Below are 22,124 nucleotides of genomic sequence, written 5' to 3'. Positions count from 1 at the left end.
AAGCAGAGTGTCCAGACATTTCTGGTAGGCCAACACAAAATCATTGCAAAAACATGGAAACAAAGAAAATAATTCTAGCGTCGTTACGGCTTTCTTGTTTTCAGACTGAATAATTGTATTGATGTACTGTTTGACTTCCTTTTCGAGACGCTGAGTACATGGTATTTGAGGGACAGATCTCTGTGCAGGGACAGGTCTCTCTGCAGGGACAGGTCTCTCTCTGCAGGGACAGTTCTCTCTGTGCAGGGACAGATCTCTCTGCAGGGACAGGTCTCTCTGCAGGGACAGGTCTTTGCGGAGGGACAGGTGTCTCTGCAGGGACAGATCTCTCTGCAGGGACAGATCTCTCTGTGCAGGGACAGATCTCTCTGCAGGGACAGGTCTCTCTGTGCAGGGACAGGTCTCTCTGCAGGGACAGGTCTCTCTGTGCAGGGACAGGTCTCTCTGTGCAGGGACAGGTCTCTCTGCAGGGACAGGTCTCTGTGCAGGGACAGGTCTCTCTGCAGGGACAGGTCTCTGTGCAGGGACAGGTCTCTCTGCAGGGACAGGTCTCTGTGGAGTTGAATTTTCTATGACGTGGTTAAAGTTCGTAGGACACCTGCTGCTTGTGTTTTTGTTGATGGCGATTCCCAAACAGGTGACAGACTCTTTTTCAGGTATGTTGGAGATGGATGTGCTATTACAGTTTTTGAGTGGGAGCAGTTCACACTTCCTGAGATTCAGGTGAAGTCCGGATGCTCTGGAAAAAACTGAAATTCGGTTAATAGCAACGGAAATTTGTGAGGCATTTTTTAGAAATAAGGAAGTGTCATCTGCCAGTTGGCTGATGATGATGTCTGCTGTGGTTGTCCCTTTGATGGCGCTCTGTTTGATGAAGGCAGAGAGCAGTTGGGCACACATCAGAAATAAATATGGCGACACAGGACACCCCTGCCTAATTCCACAGCCTCAATCAAAACGTGGAGAAGTACCTGTGTGCATTTTAACTGAACAATTCGCTTTCTTATACATGGTTTCTATTGCTGAACAAAAGAACTTACCAAGGCCAAATGTCTGTCATGCCTGGAACATAAATTTGTGTTCAAGGATATCAAAGCTTTGCAAAAGTCCAAAAATAAAATAAAGCTGTCGTCAGGGCAGAATTCAGCATAATCAGTAAGATCCAGAACAAGTCTTTTGTTGTTAGATACGTCATCAATAATGATCTTCTTCTTCCTCCTCTTCTTCTTCTTCTTTTATTTATATTATTGGTAGTGTCCACCACACAATATATACATTACAATATATACAAACACCAGTGTATATACAAATATACAATATATACAAATGTAACTTCTTCTTCTTCTTCTTCTTCTTCTTCTTCTTCTTCTTCTTCTTCTTCTTCTTTTGAATCGGATTCCTGAAATGACGTCACAACACTTCCTGTCTCCACCCGTTCGCAGCCATGATGGTGGGTTTATCCCTGTTCTCTGCTCTCCGTCTTGTTTCTGTCTTGTAGCCGCTCGTTAACGGGCCCGGTGCGCCGCCGGTGCTCCGGTGCTTGTCTTGTTGTGTTATGGTCAGTGAGCGGTCAGTGTGTCGGTAAGCTAACGGCTCTGTGCTCTCTGTCTCCGCAGCAGGAAGGGCTGGACGACGGACCCGACTTCCTCTCCGAGGAGGACCGGGGAGTGAGTGCCCACTTTACTACCTGTCTGTCCGTCCGTCCGTCTGTCTGTGTCTGCCTGTGTGACCGGACTCGGTTGTGTGTTCTGTTCGGCTCGGCTAAAGCAGTTACTTAGCATTAGCTCTGGTTTTCCAGCCAGGTTAGCGGTGTTGGCTAACGTTAGCTTCATGCTAACGGGCTCCGGTCTGTGTCAGCGGAGCTTAAACCGGTTTTTCCAGCTGAGAGTCCGAAGTGTGACCCAGCTGCAGGCCGTTAGCTTCGGCTGCTAACTGAGCTAACAGGTGCGGCAGAAGCTAACAGCTAACGGTCACATAGCTAACGTGTTGTTAATGAGCCGCTGGTTAAGAATCCGGCAGTCACATGACTGTCACTCTCTCACCCCCCCAACACACACACACACACACACACACACACACACACACACACACAGATTGTAGTTCGCTTCAGTCCAGATGGAGTCATGTGGACAGTTCAGGGGAGTTACACCAGTCTGTGTTACTGGTTTGTCAGGACCTCAGCTGAGTTCTGGTTCCAGACCAGTGTCCCGTGTTCTGGCTCTGGTGTTACTGCTGAGTCATGTGATCATGACTTTGTCCACTGACGGTCAGGATTCTGAAGTCCAGGCTGAGGTTTGCTTTGGTCCTCCAGTCATCGACCGGCTCGTGATAGAAAGGAAAGCTGCACGCAGGCGCTTTGAAGACGAGCGCGTTGGTGTGTGTGAGGGTAGCGTGAGGGAATTCATGTCGTCACCGTGTGAACACATGTTTCTAAACATCTGTTTGTCATTCGCTCGACAGCATCATTTATGTCGAAATGCTTAAAAAGGAAAACAGATCCACAGATTTCAGTCCGAAGCTGCACCGATGAGACAGCAGGGACGAAAGCCAGCTGATCCTGGGTCAGGGCTGTGAACGTCCTCAGTGAGTGTGTGTGTTCAGTGACCTCCTGCTGCAGCGCTCAGATCAGCTGCTTCTCAGAGCACCGATGACGTCATCGAGCAGGTTTCTTCTTCCTCTATTAACTCATCAGGGAGTCGTTCCTTCATCACCATGAACGCACACACACACACACACACACACACACACACACACACACACACACACACACCATCCTGCTAACACTCACAGGGTCAGTGAAATGATTCAGGGTCACTTCATCATTTTTCCCGCTCAGGTCAGTGACGTCGCACTCTGCAGATTTCTGTGGAAGAGATCAGATTCAGGTTGGAGTGGAAGCAGCAACCTGCCGGCGGATGTTACTGTGAGCGTCTGTGGGTCAGTGGGTGTGGTGCATGATGGGATATGTTTCCTCTGTCATCCTGCAGCCGCGTGCGGTGAACGTGGACCTGCAGACGGACGCCACGCTTCAGGTGGACATCTCTGACGCTCTGAGCGAGAGAGACAAGGTCAAGTTCACAGTGCACACCAAGGTGAGAGTGTGTGCATGTGTGTGTGTGTGTGTGTGTGTGTTTTTGTGAGGACCTTTGTGCAGAGATCTGTTAATGAACAGGAAGAACCACTACAAAAGAACCAAGACCACGAGTGTCCAGGTGAACGTGGTGGGTTCAGGTTGTTGGTTGGGCTTTATGTTGACGAGGGTCCTCACACGTGTGGAAAGATGTCACTCGCTGAGCCACCCCAGTCAGAAAACACACCTTTTCTTTTCAACAGGTTTCCTGATTATCTTTGTTTGGATTGAACCTGAGAGATGTCACATCATTTCAACTCACACACATTTAATTTTCCCCAATAAAAGATCAAAGTGAGCCAAAGATCTTCTGATGGTTCAGATCAGCACACAGGAAGAGTTCAAACGTCGATGCTCATTGATTCAGAGTGTGAACTGTGCGAGACGAGTGACGGGAAAATCGTTTTCATTTGATGAGGATGAGAAACAGACTAAAAACAGGAACAACTGCACACTGAAAGAATCGTAGGTGGAAATACACAAAAGGCAACAACACACAGTGTCAGCTAGTTTGTGTGAAACGTAAACAATGCAAATAATGAAAGAAAGAAATGTTGAATAATTAAAGAATAAGTTACTTAAGTACAGGAAGAGGGTGGTTCTGTTCCGACAGTATACGTTGGTATGAGTCATCGTATTACAAAAATAAAAGGTCAGTCAGCTGATCAGGTGATGCACTTCCTGTTTCCTCAGAGCACGCTGCCGAACTTCAAGCAGAACGAGTTCTCAGTGGTGCGACAGCACGAAGAGTTCATCTGGCTGCACGACTCGTTCGTGGAGAACGAGGACTACGCAGGATACATCGTAAGAAACGCACGCACGCACGCACGCACACACACACACACACACACACACACACACACCCACACCGTGCTGCTTTTTCATTCCCTTGTGTGTTTTTGTTGCTGATGTCTTTGTTCTGGTGTAGATCCCCCCCGCCCCCCCCAGACCTGACTTTGATGCGTCCAGAGAGAAGCTGCAGAAGCTCGGGGAGGGAGAAGGATCCATGACCAAGGAGGAGTTCACCAAGATGAAGCAGGAGCTGGAGGCGTGAGTCACGGGCTGATACGACGACACTCACACTAATCAATAATCAATAATAGGCAATATGCTGTCTGAACTGATGGAGGTCGTTTGGCGCAGATGAACATGATGGTTTTGATTGAGACATAATAGTGTTTAAGGGAGTATGATGCTCTGATGTCTACACACACACACACACACACACACACACACACACACACACACACACACACAGTTCTTCTCTTTATGCTCTCCTCACCATCAAACCTATAATATCCCCAAATACAACATGTACAAACGTCTTTCTATGACAGTCACCCATGCTGTGACACCCCCCCCCCCAGTCAGACAGCGATCATTGATGTCCAATAGCTACGATCAGTCGATATGAAAATAGAAACGATCGGCCGACTCCACAAGCTAAGGAGAGTTCTCCGCTGACACAGCCGTCAATCACACTGCTGTGTGTGTCCCCTCAGAGAGTACCTGGCCATCTTCAAGAAGACCGTCGCCATGCACGAGGTCTTCCTGTGTCGTGTGGCGGCTCATCCCGTCCTCAGGAAAGACCTCAACTTCCACGTCTTCCTGGAGTACAACCAGGACGTGAGTAACAGCTGACACCTCACACACCTTCACTCACCTGACATCACATCACACACCTGACAATGCGGCACACACCTGACAACGCGGCACACACCTTCACACACCTTCACTCACCTGACAACACGTCACACACCTTCACTCACCTGACATCACGTCACACACCTTCACTCACCTGACAACACGTCACACACCTTCACTCACCTGACATCACGTCACACACCTTCACTCACCTTCACTCACCTGACATCACTTCACACACTTTCACTCACCTGACATCACTTCACACACCTTCACTCACCTGACATCACGTCACACACCTTCACTCACCTGACATCACGTCACACACCTTCACTCACCTTCACTCACCTGACATCACGTCACACACTTTCACTCACCTGACATCACTTCACACACTTTCACTCACCTGACATCACTTCACACACTTTCACTCACCTGACATCACGTCACACACCTTCACTCACCTGACATCACGTCACACACCTTCACTCACCTGACATCACGTCACACACCTTCACTCACCTGACATCACGTCACACACCTTCACTCACCTGACATCACGTCACACACCTTCAGACTCAGATTTTATCCTCCGCACTCCGCACTTGGTGCAGCTGCAGCTCCTGTGCGTGTGCACTTCAGTAAACACACGTTTACATGCAAACATGTATGGGAGAGACGCTTCATGCATGAAGGCAACAGGTGAGCTCCACCTGTGGAGCACATTGAAAAACAACCGTTGTTCTTGACAAAGAGATGAAGAAAGTAATGTAAGTGTGATAACGTCATCGAGCTGAGAGTCGTCTGCTGACCAGCGACAGGAAACTCTGCAGTTTGAGCCTAAAGGACAATAAAAGAGGATCTATGGTCAACCTTGCGGTACTCCACAGGACAAACCATCAGCTTCATCAACATCTACTAAGAATTATGTGGTGTATCTCATTCATGTAGTGGCCTTGCTGCTGCTGCTGCTGTTGTTGTGTGACCTTTGACCTCTCCTGTCTGACAGCTGAGTGTACGAGGGAAGAACAAGAAGGAGAAGCTGGAGGATTTCTTTAAGAACGTGGTGAAGTCTGCCGACGGCGTCCTGGTGGCCGGAGTCAAGGTGACAGATGGAAGAGCACAGTTCAGAGCTGCTTCCTGAGTTTGTCCTCCTCCGTCACATTTCATGCATGTCTGTGTTTTTCAGGACGTGGATGACTTCTTTGAGCACGAGAAGACGTTTCTGTTAGAATATCACAACAGAGTCAAAGACGCTTCGGCCAAGTCTGACCGAATGATCCGCTCGCACAAAAGTAAGAACCCAGTTGACTTCAGACAGCAGACCTGGAGGTGTGGAGGTAGAAAGGTGGGGCTGTTTGCCAGGCAGGCGCCTCTGATGGAGGACTCTGTCCTTTCAATGTAGGATCCAGCCATTTTGGACGACCGGTCAGGTTATCTTCAGCTCTGCTGCTCAGATTTGGGCTGATTCTCTCAAGTTGTCTCTTAATGCTGATGAATGAGGCAATGGCAGAGTTTGAAGCTGTGATTTAAGTCTGAGTGTTTGTGTTCAGATGCTGCAGATGACATCAACAGAATCGCCTCGTCTCTGTACACATTAGGAACGCAGGACTCCACAGATGTCTGCAAGTACGAGCACCTTCAGGCTGTCTCCTGAAGACACTTTGTTTATCACAACACTCTCTTTTTGACATGCTGACATCACTTCCTCCTGTTGATCTGTTTCAGGTTCTTCCTCAAAGTGTCGGAGCTGTTTGAGAAAACAAGGGTACGTTTGCCATCAGATCACGTGACGTGAAGTGTGTCAACATGGCCGTCCGTACTTTTGGCCACAGTGTGCTGATTGTCCTGCTCCCATCTGTCTTGATTTCACAGAAAATTGAAGCTCGTGTTGCAGCAGATGAAGACCTGAAGCTGGCCGACCTGCTGAAATATTACCTGAGAGAGTCGCAGGCTGCAAAGGTCTGAGTTTACTGACCGTTAAAGTCACACCTTCACTCACCTGACAACGCGGCACACACCTGACAACGCGGCACACACCTTCACACACCTTCACTCACCTGACAACACGTCACACACCTTCACTCACCTGACATCACGTCACACACCTTCACTCACCTGACATCACGTCACACACCTTCACTCACCTGACATCACGTCACACACCTTCCCTCACCTGACAACACGTCACACACCTTCACTCACCTGACAACGCGGCACACACCTTCCCTCACCTGACAACACGTCACACACCTTCACTCACCTGGCAACGCGGCACACACCTTCACTCACCTGACAACACGGCACACACCTGACAACGCGGCACACACCTTCACACACCTTCACTCACCTGACAACGCGGCACACACCTTCACTCACCTGACAACACGTCACACACCTTCACTCACCTGACAACACGTCACACACCTGACAACACGGCACACACCTTCACACACCTGACAACACGTCACACACCTTCACTCACCTGACATCACGTCACACACCTTCACTCACCTGACATCGCGTCACACACCTTCACTCACCTGACAACACGTCACACACCTTCACTCACCTGACATCACGTCACACACCTTCACTCACCTGACATCGCGGCACACACCTTCACTCACCTGACATCACGTCACACACCTTCACTCACCTGACATCGCGGCACACACCTTCACTCACCTGACAACACGTCACACACCTTTACTCACCTGCCATCACGTCACACACCTTCACTCACCTGACAACACGTCACACACCTGACAACACGGCACACACCTTCACACACCTGACAACACGTCACACACCTTCACTCACCTGACAACACGTCACACACCTTCACTCACCTGACAACACGTCACACACCTTCACTCACCTGACATCACGTCACACACCTTCACTCACCTGACAACACGTCACACACCTTCACTCACCTGACATCACGTCACACACCTTCACTCACCTGACATCACGTCACACACCTTCACTCACCTGACATCGCGGCACACACCTTCACTCACCTGACATCACGTCACACACCTTCACTCACCTGACAACACGTCACACACCTTTACTCACCTGCCATCACGTCACACACCTTCACTCACCTGACAACACGGCACACACCTGACAACGCAGCACACACGTGACAACGCAGCACACACCTTCACACTCCTTCACTCACCTGACAACACGGCACACACCTGACAACGCGGCACACACCTTCACACTCCTTCACTCACCTGACAACGCGGCACACACCTTCACTCACCTGACAACACGTCACACACCTTTACTCACCTGCCATCACGTCACACACCTTCACTCACCTGACAACACGTCACACACCTGACAACACGGCACACACCTTCACACTCCTTCACTCACCTGACAACGCGGCACACACCTTCACTCACCTGACAACACGGCACACACCTGACAACGCGGCACACACCTTCACACTCCTTCACACACCTGACAACGCGGCACACACCTTCACACTCCTTCACTCACCTGACATCGCGGCACACACCTTCACTCACCTGACAACACGTCACACACCTTTACTCACCTGCCATCACGTCACACACCTTCACTCACCTGACAACACGTCACACACCTGACAACACGGCACACACCTTCACACACCTGACAACACGTCACACACCTTCACTCACCTGACAACACGTCACACACCTTCACTCACCTGACATCACGTCACACACCTTCACTCACCTGACATCACGTCACACACCTTCACTCACCTGACATCACGTCACACACCTTCACTCACCTGACATCACGTCACACACCTTCACTCACCTGACATCACGTCACACACCTTCACTCACCTGACATCGCGGCACACACCTTCACTCACCTGACATCACGTCACACACCTTCACTCACCTGACAACACGTCACACACCTTTACTCACCTGCCATCACGTCACACACCTTCACTCACCTGACAACACGGCACACACCTGACAACGCAGCACACACGTGACAACGCAGCACACACCTTCACACTCCTTCACTCACCTGACAACACGGCACACACCTGACAACGCGGCACACACCTTCACACTCCTTCACTCACCTGACAACGCGGCACACACCTTCACTCACCTGACAACACGGCACACACCTGACAACGCGGCACACACCTTCACACTCCTTCACTCACCTGACAACGCGGCACACACCTTCACTCACCTGACAACACGGCACACACCTGACAACGCGGCACACACCTTCACACTCCTTCACTCACCTGACAACGCGGCACACACCTTCACACACCTTCACTCACCTGACAACACGGCACACACCTTCACGACAGTCTGGTGTTGTTTCATACTTTTCTCATTACAAACAAACAAACAACACCTTTCTGACTTCCTGTTTGTGGCTCTCAGCCCATTGGTTCTCACTGAAGGTGTAAATAACACAGGCTGTGAGTGAAGGCGTGCGTTTGTTGGTCCTTGTGTTGAAATGTGTGTTCTGTATAAAGCCTCATGGTAAAGTCGGGTTGCCTCATTTAAAACAGCTGCTGTAGTTTTTATCAAACGAGCCGGAGGAAGTCGTTGGGACTATTTGCAGCGGCGGATGAATCCACGTTTGGTGCTGTAGTGAGTGTGTGTGGAAGCCGGTCAGTGTGTGTGTTCATGGTAATGAAGGAACGTGTGAATCCACTCAGTGACAAATGTCTTATTGAGACTGTGTGACCCCCTGCAGGACCTGCTGTACCGGAGGAGCCGGGCTCTGGTGGACTACGAGAACGCTAACAAGGCTCTGGACAAAGCTCGAGCCAAAAATCGGGACGTCCTGCAGGCGGAGACCAGCCAGCAGCTCTGCTGCCACAAGTTTGAGAAGATCTCCGAGTCCGCCAAGCAAGGTCAGCCGAGTCCACATGTTACACCTGTGAGAGACGAGTTTGACTTCCAGCTTTGAGCACTGATTCCAGAGGACGATGAGAGCAGCTGAACGAGTCCTTCAGTCATTTCACAGCTTTTACTCTCTGAGTCATCGTCATCGTCATCGTCATCATCACTTTCACTCCAGATCGTATCATCGTATGTGTGCAGACACCTTGTGCTGATGACTTGTTGACTGTCTGAATGAATCCCCGCTGCAGTTTCTAACAGCGGATTCTGTTCTGAACGCAGAGCTCATCGACTTCAAGACGAGACGAGTGGCAGCTTTCAGGAAGAACCTGGTGGAACTGGCAGAGCTGGAGCTCAAACACGCCAAGGTAACCAAATCCAGGTCAGACCAGAAGATCAGTATGAATACAGAGACAGCTCCAGGATGTGCTAGCCTAGCATAAAGACTGGAAGCGGGGAGAAACTGTTAGCCTAGCTCTATCGCAGAGGTCCACCTTCCATCATTACGCTGAGCTTTAGCGGCAGTTAGCGCTGGAGCTATCTGTTGACCGACACTCGCAGCAGTCAGATTGATTCTGTCCTGGTTCCACCGTCACATGACCTCAGGATGGACTGAGGGTGGCCCATCAGGCCCGAGAATCAGCTGATTCAGTTCTGGTGGTCAGAGGTCAAAGGTCACTGTGACCAGTCAAAACTATAACTCTAGAGGTCATTTGCTAATTCTGACCAGGTGTCAGAGTGAGGACATTTTATATCCCAAAGGTCAAAGGCCACTGTGTCATCATAGTGTTTGTCTTCTGTCCATCGCTCGGGACCTGAAGGACAGACTGAGACCCTGTCTCTCATGTGGTCTGATCCTGAATCAGTGTCTGATGGTTCAGTCTGCAGCGTCTCTGCAGCAGCGTCCATGTTTGAAGCTGATTGGTTGCGCTGATGTTGATCTTCAGGTGATTGTCGGTGGTCCGTGTGATGAAGCCCTCTGCCAGTCCTCTGTCTGTCCTCTGTCCTCCTCTGAGTGAAGTTAAAGGTGAACACCTTTAATTAAAGTACTCACGGTCGTCACTGCGGACATTAGCTGGGTGGAGGTGAATGACCACGACGTGGCGGTTGTGGTTTTTCTCTTGTGATGGAGCTCGGCTAATGTTTCTTGCTGCCTCTAGTGTGGCATGGTTCACCTGTACACCTGTCTCTGACTCCGCCCCTCTTACCTGCAGGGGAACCTTCAGCTGCTGCAGAGCTGTCTGGGTGTCCTGAAAGGTAACACTTAACTGTGTGACCCCGCCTGCATCTGATGGGATATGCCCCCTTGTCACAACCCCCGCCCACATCAAACTGGACACGCCCACCGCAGGCGGAGCCTGGACAGAACTCTGGAGCAGAGAGAGAGAGAACAGAGGGTTAAAAAGACAGGAAGTCTGTCGTCTTCATCGGTGACCAGATGCCGTCCTCTTCATCTGCATCCTCCTCTTCCTCCCTCTCTCTCCAGCAGCGCCTGCACTGGTTCCCCTGGTCCTTTAGCGGCTGTTCTGGTCCAGCAGAGCCAGTTTCCTGAGTGACGTTCACATGAGGCTCTTTGTTATCACACGGCAGAAGAAACAAATGATTTCTGAACGTTTCAGATTCATCTGAAACCAAACCTTCACGGTTCACTTTGAGTTTCCCTCCAAACCCAAATCTGGCCTCGACGGTCTGCATCCAGACCACCTGTCACCTGACAGTCCAGGTCAGCATCAGCACGCCCACCTGACAGAGCAAGTGACATGATCGATCCCCCTTGCACACCTGTTGTCTCTGTCTCCAGTCCAGGAGCTGGTGACGCACCTGAAGCTGTTCAGGTGACAAAAACACCAGAAGGGTTAGGGAAAGTCAGTCACTTTAGCAGTTTAGCTTCAGTAAGAGTTGAGTGAGTGTTAGCTTACAGCTACCCAGAAGCTAACAAGCGAAATCATGGACGAGTCATCACCCGCAGAAGCAGAGTAGAAACATCTGAACGTCACTCAGAAGAGCCAACCAGCATCAGACACTAACTGGTCCTAGTTGGTCTCTGCTGGTCTCCACCCTCCATCTTACCAGGAGATGTTCTGTCTGTTATTGAGTCCTAAAAGTCTTTTTTCTTAAAAGTGAGAACAAAGTTTCAACTCGTTTACATTTTAAATCCGTAGAAGATGATTGGATCGAGGAAACAAATTCTGGTCGTTATCTCATGATCATGACTGCCCGTCTCTTCTTATTCTAATGATGGAATCATGAGACACACAAGTCCCAGTTTAAAGACACAAACACTGAGCTTCAGTAGACAAACCAGTTTGAATTCGTCAGATGTTCCTGCAGCGACTCCAGTTTCATGTTCCTCTGTAGAAACAATCAGAGTTCCTCAAACGAGCTTCTCTGCTTCCACCGAACTGAGACTGGCCACTCAAAACCAGACAGAAACTACTGGACAGCATGGACAGTCTTTACAGTCCTGGAGGATCAGTCCGGTCCTGGAGGATCAGTCCGGTCCTGGAGGATCAGTCCGGTCCAGCTGCTGATGTTTGTCTGTTGCCTTTTCTGTTCAGTTTTTACGGTTTTGTTGCTGCTTCATCAGCGTCTCACTGTCCTCTTCTTCTTTTCTGTCCTCTTATTTTGGTGGTGTGTGTGGTCGTTGTTGTCGGTGAACTTCCTGTTCTACTGCTCTGTGTGTGTGTGTGTGTGTGTGTGTGTGTGTGTGTGTGTGTGTGTGTGTGTGTGTGTGTGTGTGTGTGTGTGTGTGTGTGTGTGTGTGTGTGTGTGTGTGTGTGTGTGTGTGTGTTTTGAGTCCAGCTCTTGTTAAAGTGTAGCGTCATTAATAAAAGGCCTTGTGTGTGTTGGTATTAGTTAACTAATGAATCCTCTTTGTCATCATCATCATCATCGTCATCGTCATCATCACTAACTGTAGCTTGTGTTTCTCTCAGTCAGCTGTTTCCCTGCAGCCGGCGGCGGAGCTTCGGTCTGTTTGCCTTAATGTCCACCACTCTGATTTGCTGATGTTCTTTTTTTAACGTTCACTGTAAACGAATGTGTTTTCACTCTTATGTGACCAAAGCTTCATTTCTGATTCAACACGGAGACGAATTAAAGACAAATTAAACGAGCGATGATTGTGAACCTCACAGCGTTCCACCTGGTCATACTGAGACTGAATAAAACTTTACAGACACTTTCTTAAATCCTGTGTCGGCCGTTTACTGGGAGCATCAGAGGAGCAGCTCTCTGATTGGATGGGAGTTGGGGGTCAGAAGGCAGTGTTTTGATTGGCTGAGAGTTGGCTCCATTCAAAATAAAACATTTAGAGACAGCACTTTGTTCACCATCTGTCTGAGAGTTACATGGTCGGCGTCTTCTTTGTTGGTGTGAGACAGATCAGATTCGGTGAGTTCACTGGTGTTCTCAACACACCTGAGTCTGAACCATGCTGACACATTGAGTCCTACTGATGTCAGATTCAAGATAAGGTAAGACTTTATTGGTTAACATTAAAGGGTTAATGTGCTGCTTCCTGTTGTTATTCTTTGTCTCACTTTATTGGAAGTGTAATCATGCTCAAGGATTTGGGACTACAGTCCCCATAGTGCTTTGGGGAATGTGCTGGATATAAACAGAAAGTATGAAGTGCCATGGAGTCTGTTAGCTGTGATCATCAGTGTGAGCGTATCTGTTTCCATTCATCACATTTTCTCCATGAACAGTCTGCTCAATTAGATCTTAGTAGCCCTTGTTAGCAGCCTCAGTTAGCTGCTCCTGTCAGCAGCCTCTGTTAGCCACTCCTGTTAGCAGCCTCTGTTAGCGGTCTCTGTTAGTCGCTCCTGTTAGCAGCCCCTGTTAGCAGCCTGTTAGCCGCTTCTGTTAGCCGCTCCTGTTAGCAGCCTCTTTCAGCTGCCCTGTTAGCAGCCTCTGTTAGCGGTCTCTGTTAGTCGCTCCTGTTAGCAGCCCCTGTTAGCAGCCTGTTAGCCGCTCCTGTTAGCAGCCTGTTAGCCGCTCCTGTTAGCAGCCTCTTTCAGCTGCCCTGTTAGCAGCCTCTGTTAACAGCCTCTGTTAGCCGCTCCTGTTAGCTGCCCCTGTTAGCAGCCTCTGTTAGCCACTCCTGTTTTTTTTTAATGAACTTTTATTTAAGTAGTTAACAGTATACAATTCAATTCATTGACACACTAGTGTCTTCACAAACATAAAGCAGACTGTACAGCAGACGTACTAAACATACACAGCAAAAAAAAAACAGGGGGCACCAAGGGTTAGGACATATTGAAAGGGAAAAAACAAACAAAAATAAATAAGACACAAACAAACAGACAAGAGAAAAAGACATTGCCAGAAATGTACATAAATACCGTCCGTTATAATTGTTCTTAGGGTGGGGCTATATTGAGCCTCTCAAAGATACAATTTGTTTTCATGGCTTTTTTATTTTTACTGTCTTTTATTAACGTTGCATATTGGTGGATTTCTTGGGTGAATTCCAGACTGGGTTTGGATTCTGCCCTTTTTTTTTGTGAATATGGAATTTGGCCATGAGCAGTATCAGTTGTATGAAAAATGCTGTGTTTTTGTCCATTTTATTGTTTTCAAAGAAAATAAAGCCGCTCCTGTTAGCAGCCTCTGTTAGCTGCCCCTGTTAGCAGTCTCTGTTAGCCGCTCCTGTTAGCTGCCCCTGTTAGCATCCTCTGTTAGCCGCTCCTGTTAGCTGCCCCTGTTAGCTGCCCCTGTTAGCCGCTCCTGTTAGCAGCCTCTGTTAGCCACTCCTGTCAGCAGCCTCTGTTAGCAGTCTCTGTTAGCTGCTCCTGTTAGCTGCCCCTGTTAGCAGTCTCTGTTAGCCGCTCCTGTCAGCAGCCTCTGTTAGCAGTCTCTGTTAGCTACTCCTGTTAGCTGCCCCTGTTAGCCGCTCCTGTCAGCAGCCTCTGTTAACAGCCTCTGTGTTTTCGTGTGTGTTCACGTCTGAAACTTGAGTCCAGGTTAAAGAATCGGAATCACCCCCTAAAGGCTTGAAACGCAGAAACAAGAAGCTGCTGTTGTTCCATTTGATTTGATCCAGCGACCCACTGAGTAGTTTTCTGGAGCTTTTGGTCACATCATGTACAGTTTGCCATGTTTGTCATAGAGCTGCAGCGATTAAATGGACCTTGTGGTGACGCCATTTTGTCATTTATTTTTCTTGTTTGTTTCCAAGGTCAAGAATGATTGGTGAAATTTATTGTTGTCACCCTTTTATTTGTCGTCACTGAAGCTTTTATTATGAAGTCTGTAACCGGATGTTCAAGTATGGCAACGCCTATTTTACTGAGTATGCGCAGGAGCGTGCGCAGAAATATGCGCAGCGGGCTGAAAGTTGTTCACAAGATCTGCACTCTGAGTGAAAATGAGCTCGATCGGGACCGGGGTGAGTGTTTCTGAGCCTCTTCCAGCTGAGGCTTCACTTTAACTTTGCTTTGTTGTTTCTGTGTCACATTTCAGTGCAGTGAGGGATAACGAACCCACGTTTATGCTGAAAATCATTCACAATAAACCTGTCGACAACTCGCTAGCTAGCGTGTTAGCCTGCTGAGTCACAACGAGGCCTGCTAGCAGAAGCTAAACTGAAATTGAAAGTATTCTGAGCCGAAAGTTTAAGTTTATTTAGACTCAGTTTGCTGTGAAATATATATATATATATATATTCAAACATCCAACTGGACCGTCGTCATAGAATCAGTCACTTTAGTGATAGGAACCAGTGATACTGACATGTAAGCAGCTGGTGCTAACAGTTAGCTTCAGTTCGTGGCAAACTCCCTTTAAAATACACCAGATTTAAGCTGCCTGCTGTGAGTGCTGCTGTGCTGTCAGTTTTATATTAATCTGTAAAACTAACCATCAAAAGTCCTTCGTCTGAATTTGGATTGTTTTAGAAATCAATGCAGAATCACTTTGAGGTGTTTGTGAAGTTTATGTCAGGCCTTGAATGAATGAGTCTTGTTCAATTTTCAGGTATTTAATGAGTGTATTTAACTTAGAGGTAAGATAAGACTTTATTGATCCCACACTGGAAATTAAGTCGTTTCAGCCAGCAAGTTTTAAAACCAACAGAAACACTGGTGCCACTTTTTAACAGGAACTTAAAGACTAATATAGTGTCTGTAATCTGTGAACCTGCTAACAGAAGGTTTTCTGCCTCTACCTGTGTGTGTGTGTGTGTGTGTGTGTGTGTGTGTGTGTGTGTGTGTGTGTGTGTGTGTGTCCTGCAGTATGACCTGTCGGCCTCCACCTTCTCTCCAGATGGCCGAGTGTTTCAGGTGGAGTACGCCATGAAGGCTGTGGAGAACAGCAGGTCAGCAGCTTCAAGGCGTCCTCAGTGTTCTGGCTCGATGAGGAAGTCGTTTACAGTGAAATGATTGAGATGATTCAGCTTTTCCAGCTGCGCCATCTCTCCCTTTAACGTGTGTGTGTGTGTGTGTGTGTGTGTGTGTGTGTGTGTGTGTGTGTGTGTGTGTGTGTGTGTGTGTGTGTGTGTGTGTGTGTGCACGCGCCTCCAGCACGGCCATTGCGATCCGCTGTAAGGACGGTGTTGTGTTTGGGGTGGAGAAGCTTGTTCTGTCCAAACTGTATGAGGAGGGCTCGAACAAACGCATCTTCAACATTGACAGACACGTTGGCATGGTAACCACACACACACACCCCCCATAGTAACCTTTGTGCAGGTGATGCTGTAGCATGGCTGATGTCTGAGACAGGAAGTCAAGCTCAGTCAGCTGATTCAGTCTGACATCACCTCTCCTTTTTCAATTTCTCTTCAATTAACTTTATTGACAGGACACTTGAAGTCGCCAAAGAAAATGAGCGACGAAAACTACCAAACTACCACACTTCTGATTATAACACATCATCCAGTACTTCAGATAAAACTTTATTGATCCCACGCTGGGAGGTTAAATCATTACAGCCAGCAAGTATTACAAAGCAAAAACAGGTGTCCTAGGAGGGTGAAGATGAGGAGGGTACAGAATAAAAAACGACTATGTATGTGAACATTATGTACACATTGTAAAAATACTAACTGCCATAAAACTATTATTTATATACTCATGAGGAAAACTACCAGTGTGTTGAACTGCACTTGAGATGCTGCTGCATACAAAGAAAACTGAATTACACGAGTCTGTGTATAAAATTCTGTTGCCAGTGTGGGTAATAAACACAGTGTTTGTACTATTGCACAGTTAAAAAAAAAAAAATTAGAAATTGATGTAGTGGATAATGTGAGCACATGTTAGCATAGATGGATTTATGACGTAGCATGAACACGGTGCTACGTCACATTACACGATGCTGGAGTTATCATCAAATCTATGATGTGATCTTCTGTGTTGTAAAATGATAACGAATGATGGATGATGAACGTATGAATTAGAGTTCAGAACAGAAATACCATATGTCCTCAAATAGTGGCCTGGGGCCTTTATTTAGCTCAGCTGCACAGAGTACCATGCCTTCACATGAAGGAGGCCTGTATTAGAGGCAGGCAGGCCTTTATTTCATGCTCCTGGCTCTTCAGTGTATTTGGTCATACTTCAGTAAGAAGCTTCGTTTTGATCCGCTCTCACCTGCTCTGTTAAAGTTACTGCTGTGTGGAATTTTTGAGACTGATTTCACCAATTAATGACATCATGGCTGATAAGTGAACCTGAGCTGAAATGAAAACGGATCTCTTCTTTTTCTGCCTCTCTCTCCAGGCGGTAGCTGGCCTGCTGGCTGATGCTCGCTCGCTCGCTGATGTTGCCAGAGAAGAGGCCTCGAGCTTCAGGTCAAACTACGGTCACGACATCCCTCTAAAGGTTTGTCTTCCTGTACTAGTGAGGACCGTCTCAGTCATAATGCTTCTAATCTGAACCTTCAAACAGTCCTTTGAAGTAGTGAGGAGACATAATGTCCTCCTCTTCCTTCAGGACACAGAGGTCACGTTGGTGTGATGCTAAGCTAACAGTGCATCCTGTTGTTGCAGCACCTGTCAGACAGAGTGGCCATGTACGTCCACGCCTACACGTTGTACAGCGCCGTGCGGCCATTTGGCTGCAGGTGAGTCTGAAGCCTTCATTGTTTATTACATGAGCTGGTGACTGACGCAGAGCTGAGCGCGGTGCGTTCAGGTGCAGCACAGGTCAGCTTCCAGCAGGAGCTGATTGGTTGAGCTGATATTGATCTTCAGGTGACTGTTGCTCTCTGCCAGTCCTCTGGACTCTCTGGACAGACAGTCTCTAAGTGAAGACAGTGTGTCTCTGCCTGGACATCATTCACTGAATCATGTCACCATCACACACTGAAGACAGATGATGAGTCTGAACAGACATGATGGAGCCTGCGGCTCGACCACCGGGTGGAGGCGGAGCTTCTCGCTGTTCTGTCACTCACGTGTTTATCGTCTCTCTGCAGTTTCATCTTGGGCTCGTACGATAAAGACGACGGTCCTCAGCTCTACATGGTCGACCCGTCCGGCATCTCATACGTGAGTCAACCACACCAGAAGACTAGGCTCTGAGTCTGACATGTTCAGTCCCAGTCTGTTGTAGGGAAGAAGTCAGGGCGAACAAACTGATCTCAGATCAGGTGTAAGGATGACAAGATCATTGCAATATTCCGATAAAATCAAGTGATCATCTCTGAAATGAATGAAAGTAGAGGAGCAGCACTCAGGTCAGGTATTCACCTTTCTATGATATCAAATCTAAACACAAACCAGTGGATAGCCAGGGGTTAGCCAAGGGTTAGCCAGGGGTTAGCCACTGTATAGCCAGGGGTTAGCCAGGGGTTAGCCACTGTATAGCCAGGGGTTAGCCAAGGGATAGCCAGGGGTTAGCCAAGAGATAGCCAGGGGTTAGCCAGGGGTTAGCCACTGTATAGCCAGGGGTTAGCCAAGGGATAGCCAGGGGTTAGCCAGGGGTTAGCCAAGGGTTAGCCAAGGGTTAGCCAGGGGTTAGCCACTGTATAGCCAGGGGTTAGCCAAGAGATAGCCAGGGGTTAGCCACTGTATAGCCAGGGGTTAGCCAAGGGATAGCCAGGGGTTAGCCACTGTATAGCCAGGGGTTAGCCAAGGGATAGCCAGGGGTTAGCCAAGAGATAGCCAGGGGTTAGCCAGGGGTTAGCCACTGTATAGCCAGGGGTTAGCCAAGAGATAGCCAGGGGTTAGCCAAGGGATAGCCAGGGGTTAGCCAAGAGATAGCCAGGGGTTAGCCACTGTATAGCCAGGGGTTAGCCAAGAGATAGCCAGGGGTTAGCCAGGGGTTAGCCAAGGGACAGCCAGGGGTTAGCCAGGGGACAGCCAGGGGTTAGCCAGGGGTTAGCCAGTTTTAAGGTGTACTTCATTCGTTCTGTCAGGACCACATGTTGCAGTGAAAGATAACCCCTCACCTGCTCTGTGGATCAGATCCACTCCAACATTTAAAGGCTTCCTCCTTCATGACACGTCCTTCCACCAAGCTCCACGAGAATCCGCCCAGCAGTTTCTCTGTAGTCCTGCTGACAGACAGACAAAACCAGAAACCGCCTCCTGGGCAGAGGTAGTAGGATTAACTAGTTTAGGTTAGACCATCAGGCAGCCTGGGTCCCAGTTAGACCAGTAACCAGCCTTTTTGTGTGCTCAGGGTTACTGGGGCTGCGCCATTGGAAAAGCAAAACAGGCCGCCAAGACGGAGATCGAAAAACTCCAGGTGAGTCCGAATGTTTTGGTCCAGATCAGAGCTGCAGCGCTGAGTCGATCGATCGATGATCAATCAGTGACACATTCCAGGGGAGATGATCAGCAGCTGCTTGATGGTCAGCTTCTCTGATGTGACCTCTGCTGAACACATTCATTGATCACGAAAATGAGTATCAGTTGATCCAGACCTGTGCGTGTGTCTGTCTGTCTGTCCGTCCGTCCGTCCGTCCCTCCCTCCCTCCCTCCCTCCCTCCCTCCCTCCCTGTGTGTGTCCGTGTCCTGCTCAACTAACTGTGTTTGTGTGTCAGATGAAGGAGATGACGTGCAGGGAGCTCGTCAAGGAGGTCGCCAAGATGTGAGTCAACTTCTGTATGCTCAGATACTGCACTGAAGTAGTTCTCAGATACTGCACTGAAGTAGTTCTCAGATACTGCACTGAAGTAGTTCTCAGATACTGCACTGAAGTAGTTCTCAGATACTGCACTGAAGTAGTTCTCAGATACTGCACTGAAGTAGTTCTCAGATACTGCACTGAAGTAGTTCTCAGATACTGCACTGAAGTAGTTTTTACATACTGCACTGAAGTAGTTCTCAGGTGCTGAACAGCTGCACACGCTCTCTGTGTTACCTTGACAGTGATACTCAGTCGTTTGACGTCGTGGTGCGTTCACTGACCTCTTGTGACGTGCTTCAGTCTTGATGTTGATGTTGATTTCAGTTAAAGGTGTTCCTGGTATTTTGTCCAGCCTCTTTGATGTGACGGAGACAATGTTTGATTTCAGAATCTACATCGTCCATGACGAGGTGAAGGACAAAGCCTTCGAGCTGGAGCTCAGCTGGGTGGGACAAGGTGAGAGCTCCAATCATCAGTCAGCAGGGACGACGAGGACAGTCACACAGGGTTCACTGGATGAACTCCTGTGATGTCACTTCCTCTTGGCTGTCTGACCAATCCCTGAGCTAAATGTGTGTCGTGCACACACACACACACACACACACACACACACACAGGGTTGGCCAGGAAGTGCTCGTCGTCTCTTTATGCTAATCACAAAAAATAATTAGAAGTAACTGATCAATACATGATTATTGGCAACACAGCAACACCTTTGACTCCTGTGTGTTTGTCCCTCAGTCACAAATGGACGACACGAGCTGGTCCCCAAAGATGTCAGGGAGGAGGCTGAGAAGTACGCCAAGGTGAGCAGGGCACGCGCACACGTGCACACACACACACACACACACACACACACACACACACACACACACACACACACACACACACACACACACACACACACACACCCCTCTTCACCTGCTGGGTCCAAACCTTTAAGCCCGCCCACTCCACCACGTTGACGAGCGTCTTGACATCAAACAGCGGCACCATGAGGGACTACAGTCAGCCAATCAGCACCAGGTTGGTCGAGCTGTGCGGCCTGAACCAAGGAGGAGTGATGGCAGAGATCTGGTGGCGATGAAAGCCGCTCTTCGCCCGACGTCGTAGTTTTTTTCTTGCTCCGCTCTTAAAACCCCAGCAACAGTGGTCTGTTGACACGGTTACGCATCGTTTGGTCTCTCGTGATTGGTTAAGAAAAACGAACGCCTCCCCCCTCTGAGGCTGGGCGGAGCGGACGCGGCGTCAGGCTCAGGATGGACGTCTGGATCAGGTGACACCTTCACGTCTTCGGCTGACCGTTGTGTGTTTGTGTGTTTCAGGACTCTCTGGAGGAGGAGGATGACTCTGATGAAGACAACATGTGATCTCAGCACTGCCCCCCCCACACGTCTCTTTCTTTTTTATGTTTTATAGTTGATGAACATTCATGTGCTTGTTTTGCTTTGGTTTGATGAATTTCAGCTTTGAAAATAAAAGAAGTTGAAGGAAGTGAAGTGTGTTTTCTGTCGACGCAGTCTGCAGATTATTAACAGTAGAAGAAGAAGTCAGACCCTGAATGAGGCCCAGAAGCTTTGAAGAAGTCAATGAAAGATGAGCAGAGAAAGTGGCAGTGAAGGAGAAACGCATGAAGACGTGTTCAGTGTTAAATCTGAACAATAATTACCCATGAATCCTCCTGAGAGATGATTGACAGCTCGGATCAGACCACAGACTGAAGACAGCAGTCTGACGGGCAGCCATCACTGCTCACCGGCATTTGTTTAGAAATAACCTCCACATTCCCAACAGGAAGTGGACATATATGGCTCTGCCGTCACCCTCTTCCTGTTACGTAAAGCACTGATGTTCCCGCCCACTCCGGCTCTTTACAAACGGCGCCACAAACACCGACTGACTTGAAGTAAAGCCGCCGTTTGCTGCCGTGTTGGTCCTTCAAACGTGTTTTTTCAGTCTGACCTCTGACCTCAGGCTTCAGTCCAGCTCGTTGACTGAACGCTCGTGTTATAAAAACTCCAGTCGAGCGGTTCGCTGCGGAGCCTGGTCCAACAGTCCCTGAGACGTGACGTTGTCACATATGGAAACCACATCGCCAAACTTCATTTACAAAGTGTTCACTAAATTTTAACAGCGGTCGTCGGCGAGTAATGGCCGAGCTAGATCAAAGTGTGGGAGCTTTAACAGAGTCACAGTAGCCCCTCTTCAGTCCGGCATACATGTCATGGCATTAAGCAGCGCGGATATGAAACTTTTGTACATTTTTTGACCTCACTTTCCGGTTATTTCGTTACGGAAGCTTTCGCAGGTGGACGCGGCAGTAACCGGTGTGAACCAGTGTGATTGCTTCGATGTTGTGCAAATTAACTGGTGCTT

The 22,124-nt window shown here is 48.6% G+C and overlaps 2 protein-coding genes across 2 annotated transcripts; both read left to right on the top strand.

Moving 5' to 3' along the window:
• The first annotated feature begins 1,430 nt into the window (after window positions 1–1,430).
• On the top strand, window positions 1,431–14,820 carry snx6 (sorting nexin 6). Its single transcript, XM_070978965.1, has 15 exons — window positions 1,431–1,450; window positions 1,617–1,667; window positions 2,988–3,092; window positions 3,824–3,934; window positions 4,059–4,180; window positions 4,633–4,756; window positions 5,784–5,879; window positions 5,964–6,069; window positions 6,328–6,403; window positions 6,503–6,542; window positions 6,650–6,736; window positions 9,521–9,680; window positions 9,952–10,037; window positions 10,884–10,926; window positions 12,606–14,820. The coding sequence occupies exons 1-15, from the start codon at window positions 1,445–1,447 to the stop codon at window positions 12,653–12,655; spliced, it is 1,263 nt and encodes a 420-aa protein (XP_070835066.1). The 5' UTR covers window positions 1,431–1,444; the 3' UTR covers window positions 12,656–14,820.
• Window positions 14,821–14,986: 166 nt separating this feature from the next.
• Window positions 14,987–21,238, top strand: psma3 (proteasome 20S subunit alpha 3). Its single transcript, XM_070978964.1, has 11 exons — window positions 14,987–15,064; window positions 15,909–15,991; window positions 16,197–16,320; window positions 17,394–17,495; window positions 17,663–17,736; window positions 18,091–18,163; window positions 19,299–19,364; window positions 19,663–19,709; window positions 20,137–20,204; window positions 20,490–20,554; window positions 21,074–21,238. Exons 1-11 carry the CDS (start codon window positions 15,044–15,046, stop codon window positions 21,116–21,118), a joined length of 768 nt encoding a protein of 255 aa, XP_070835065.1. The 5' UTR covers window positions 14,987–15,043; the 3' UTR covers window positions 21,119–21,238.
• The last annotated feature ends 886 nt before the right edge of the window (window positions 21,239–22,124 follow it).

Source organism: Chaetodon trifascialis, chromosome 14 (genome assembly GCF_039877785.1).
Source record: "Chaetodon trifascialis isolate fChaTrf1 chromosome 14, fChaTrf1.hap1, whole genome shotgun sequence".
NCBI lineage: Eukaryota > Metazoa > Chordata > Actinopteri > Chaetodontiformes > Chaetodontidae > Chaetodon > Chaetodon trifascialis.
The sequence above is the reverse complement of the archived record's forward strand: the minus strand, read 5'-3'. Positions and strand labels throughout refer to the sequence as shown.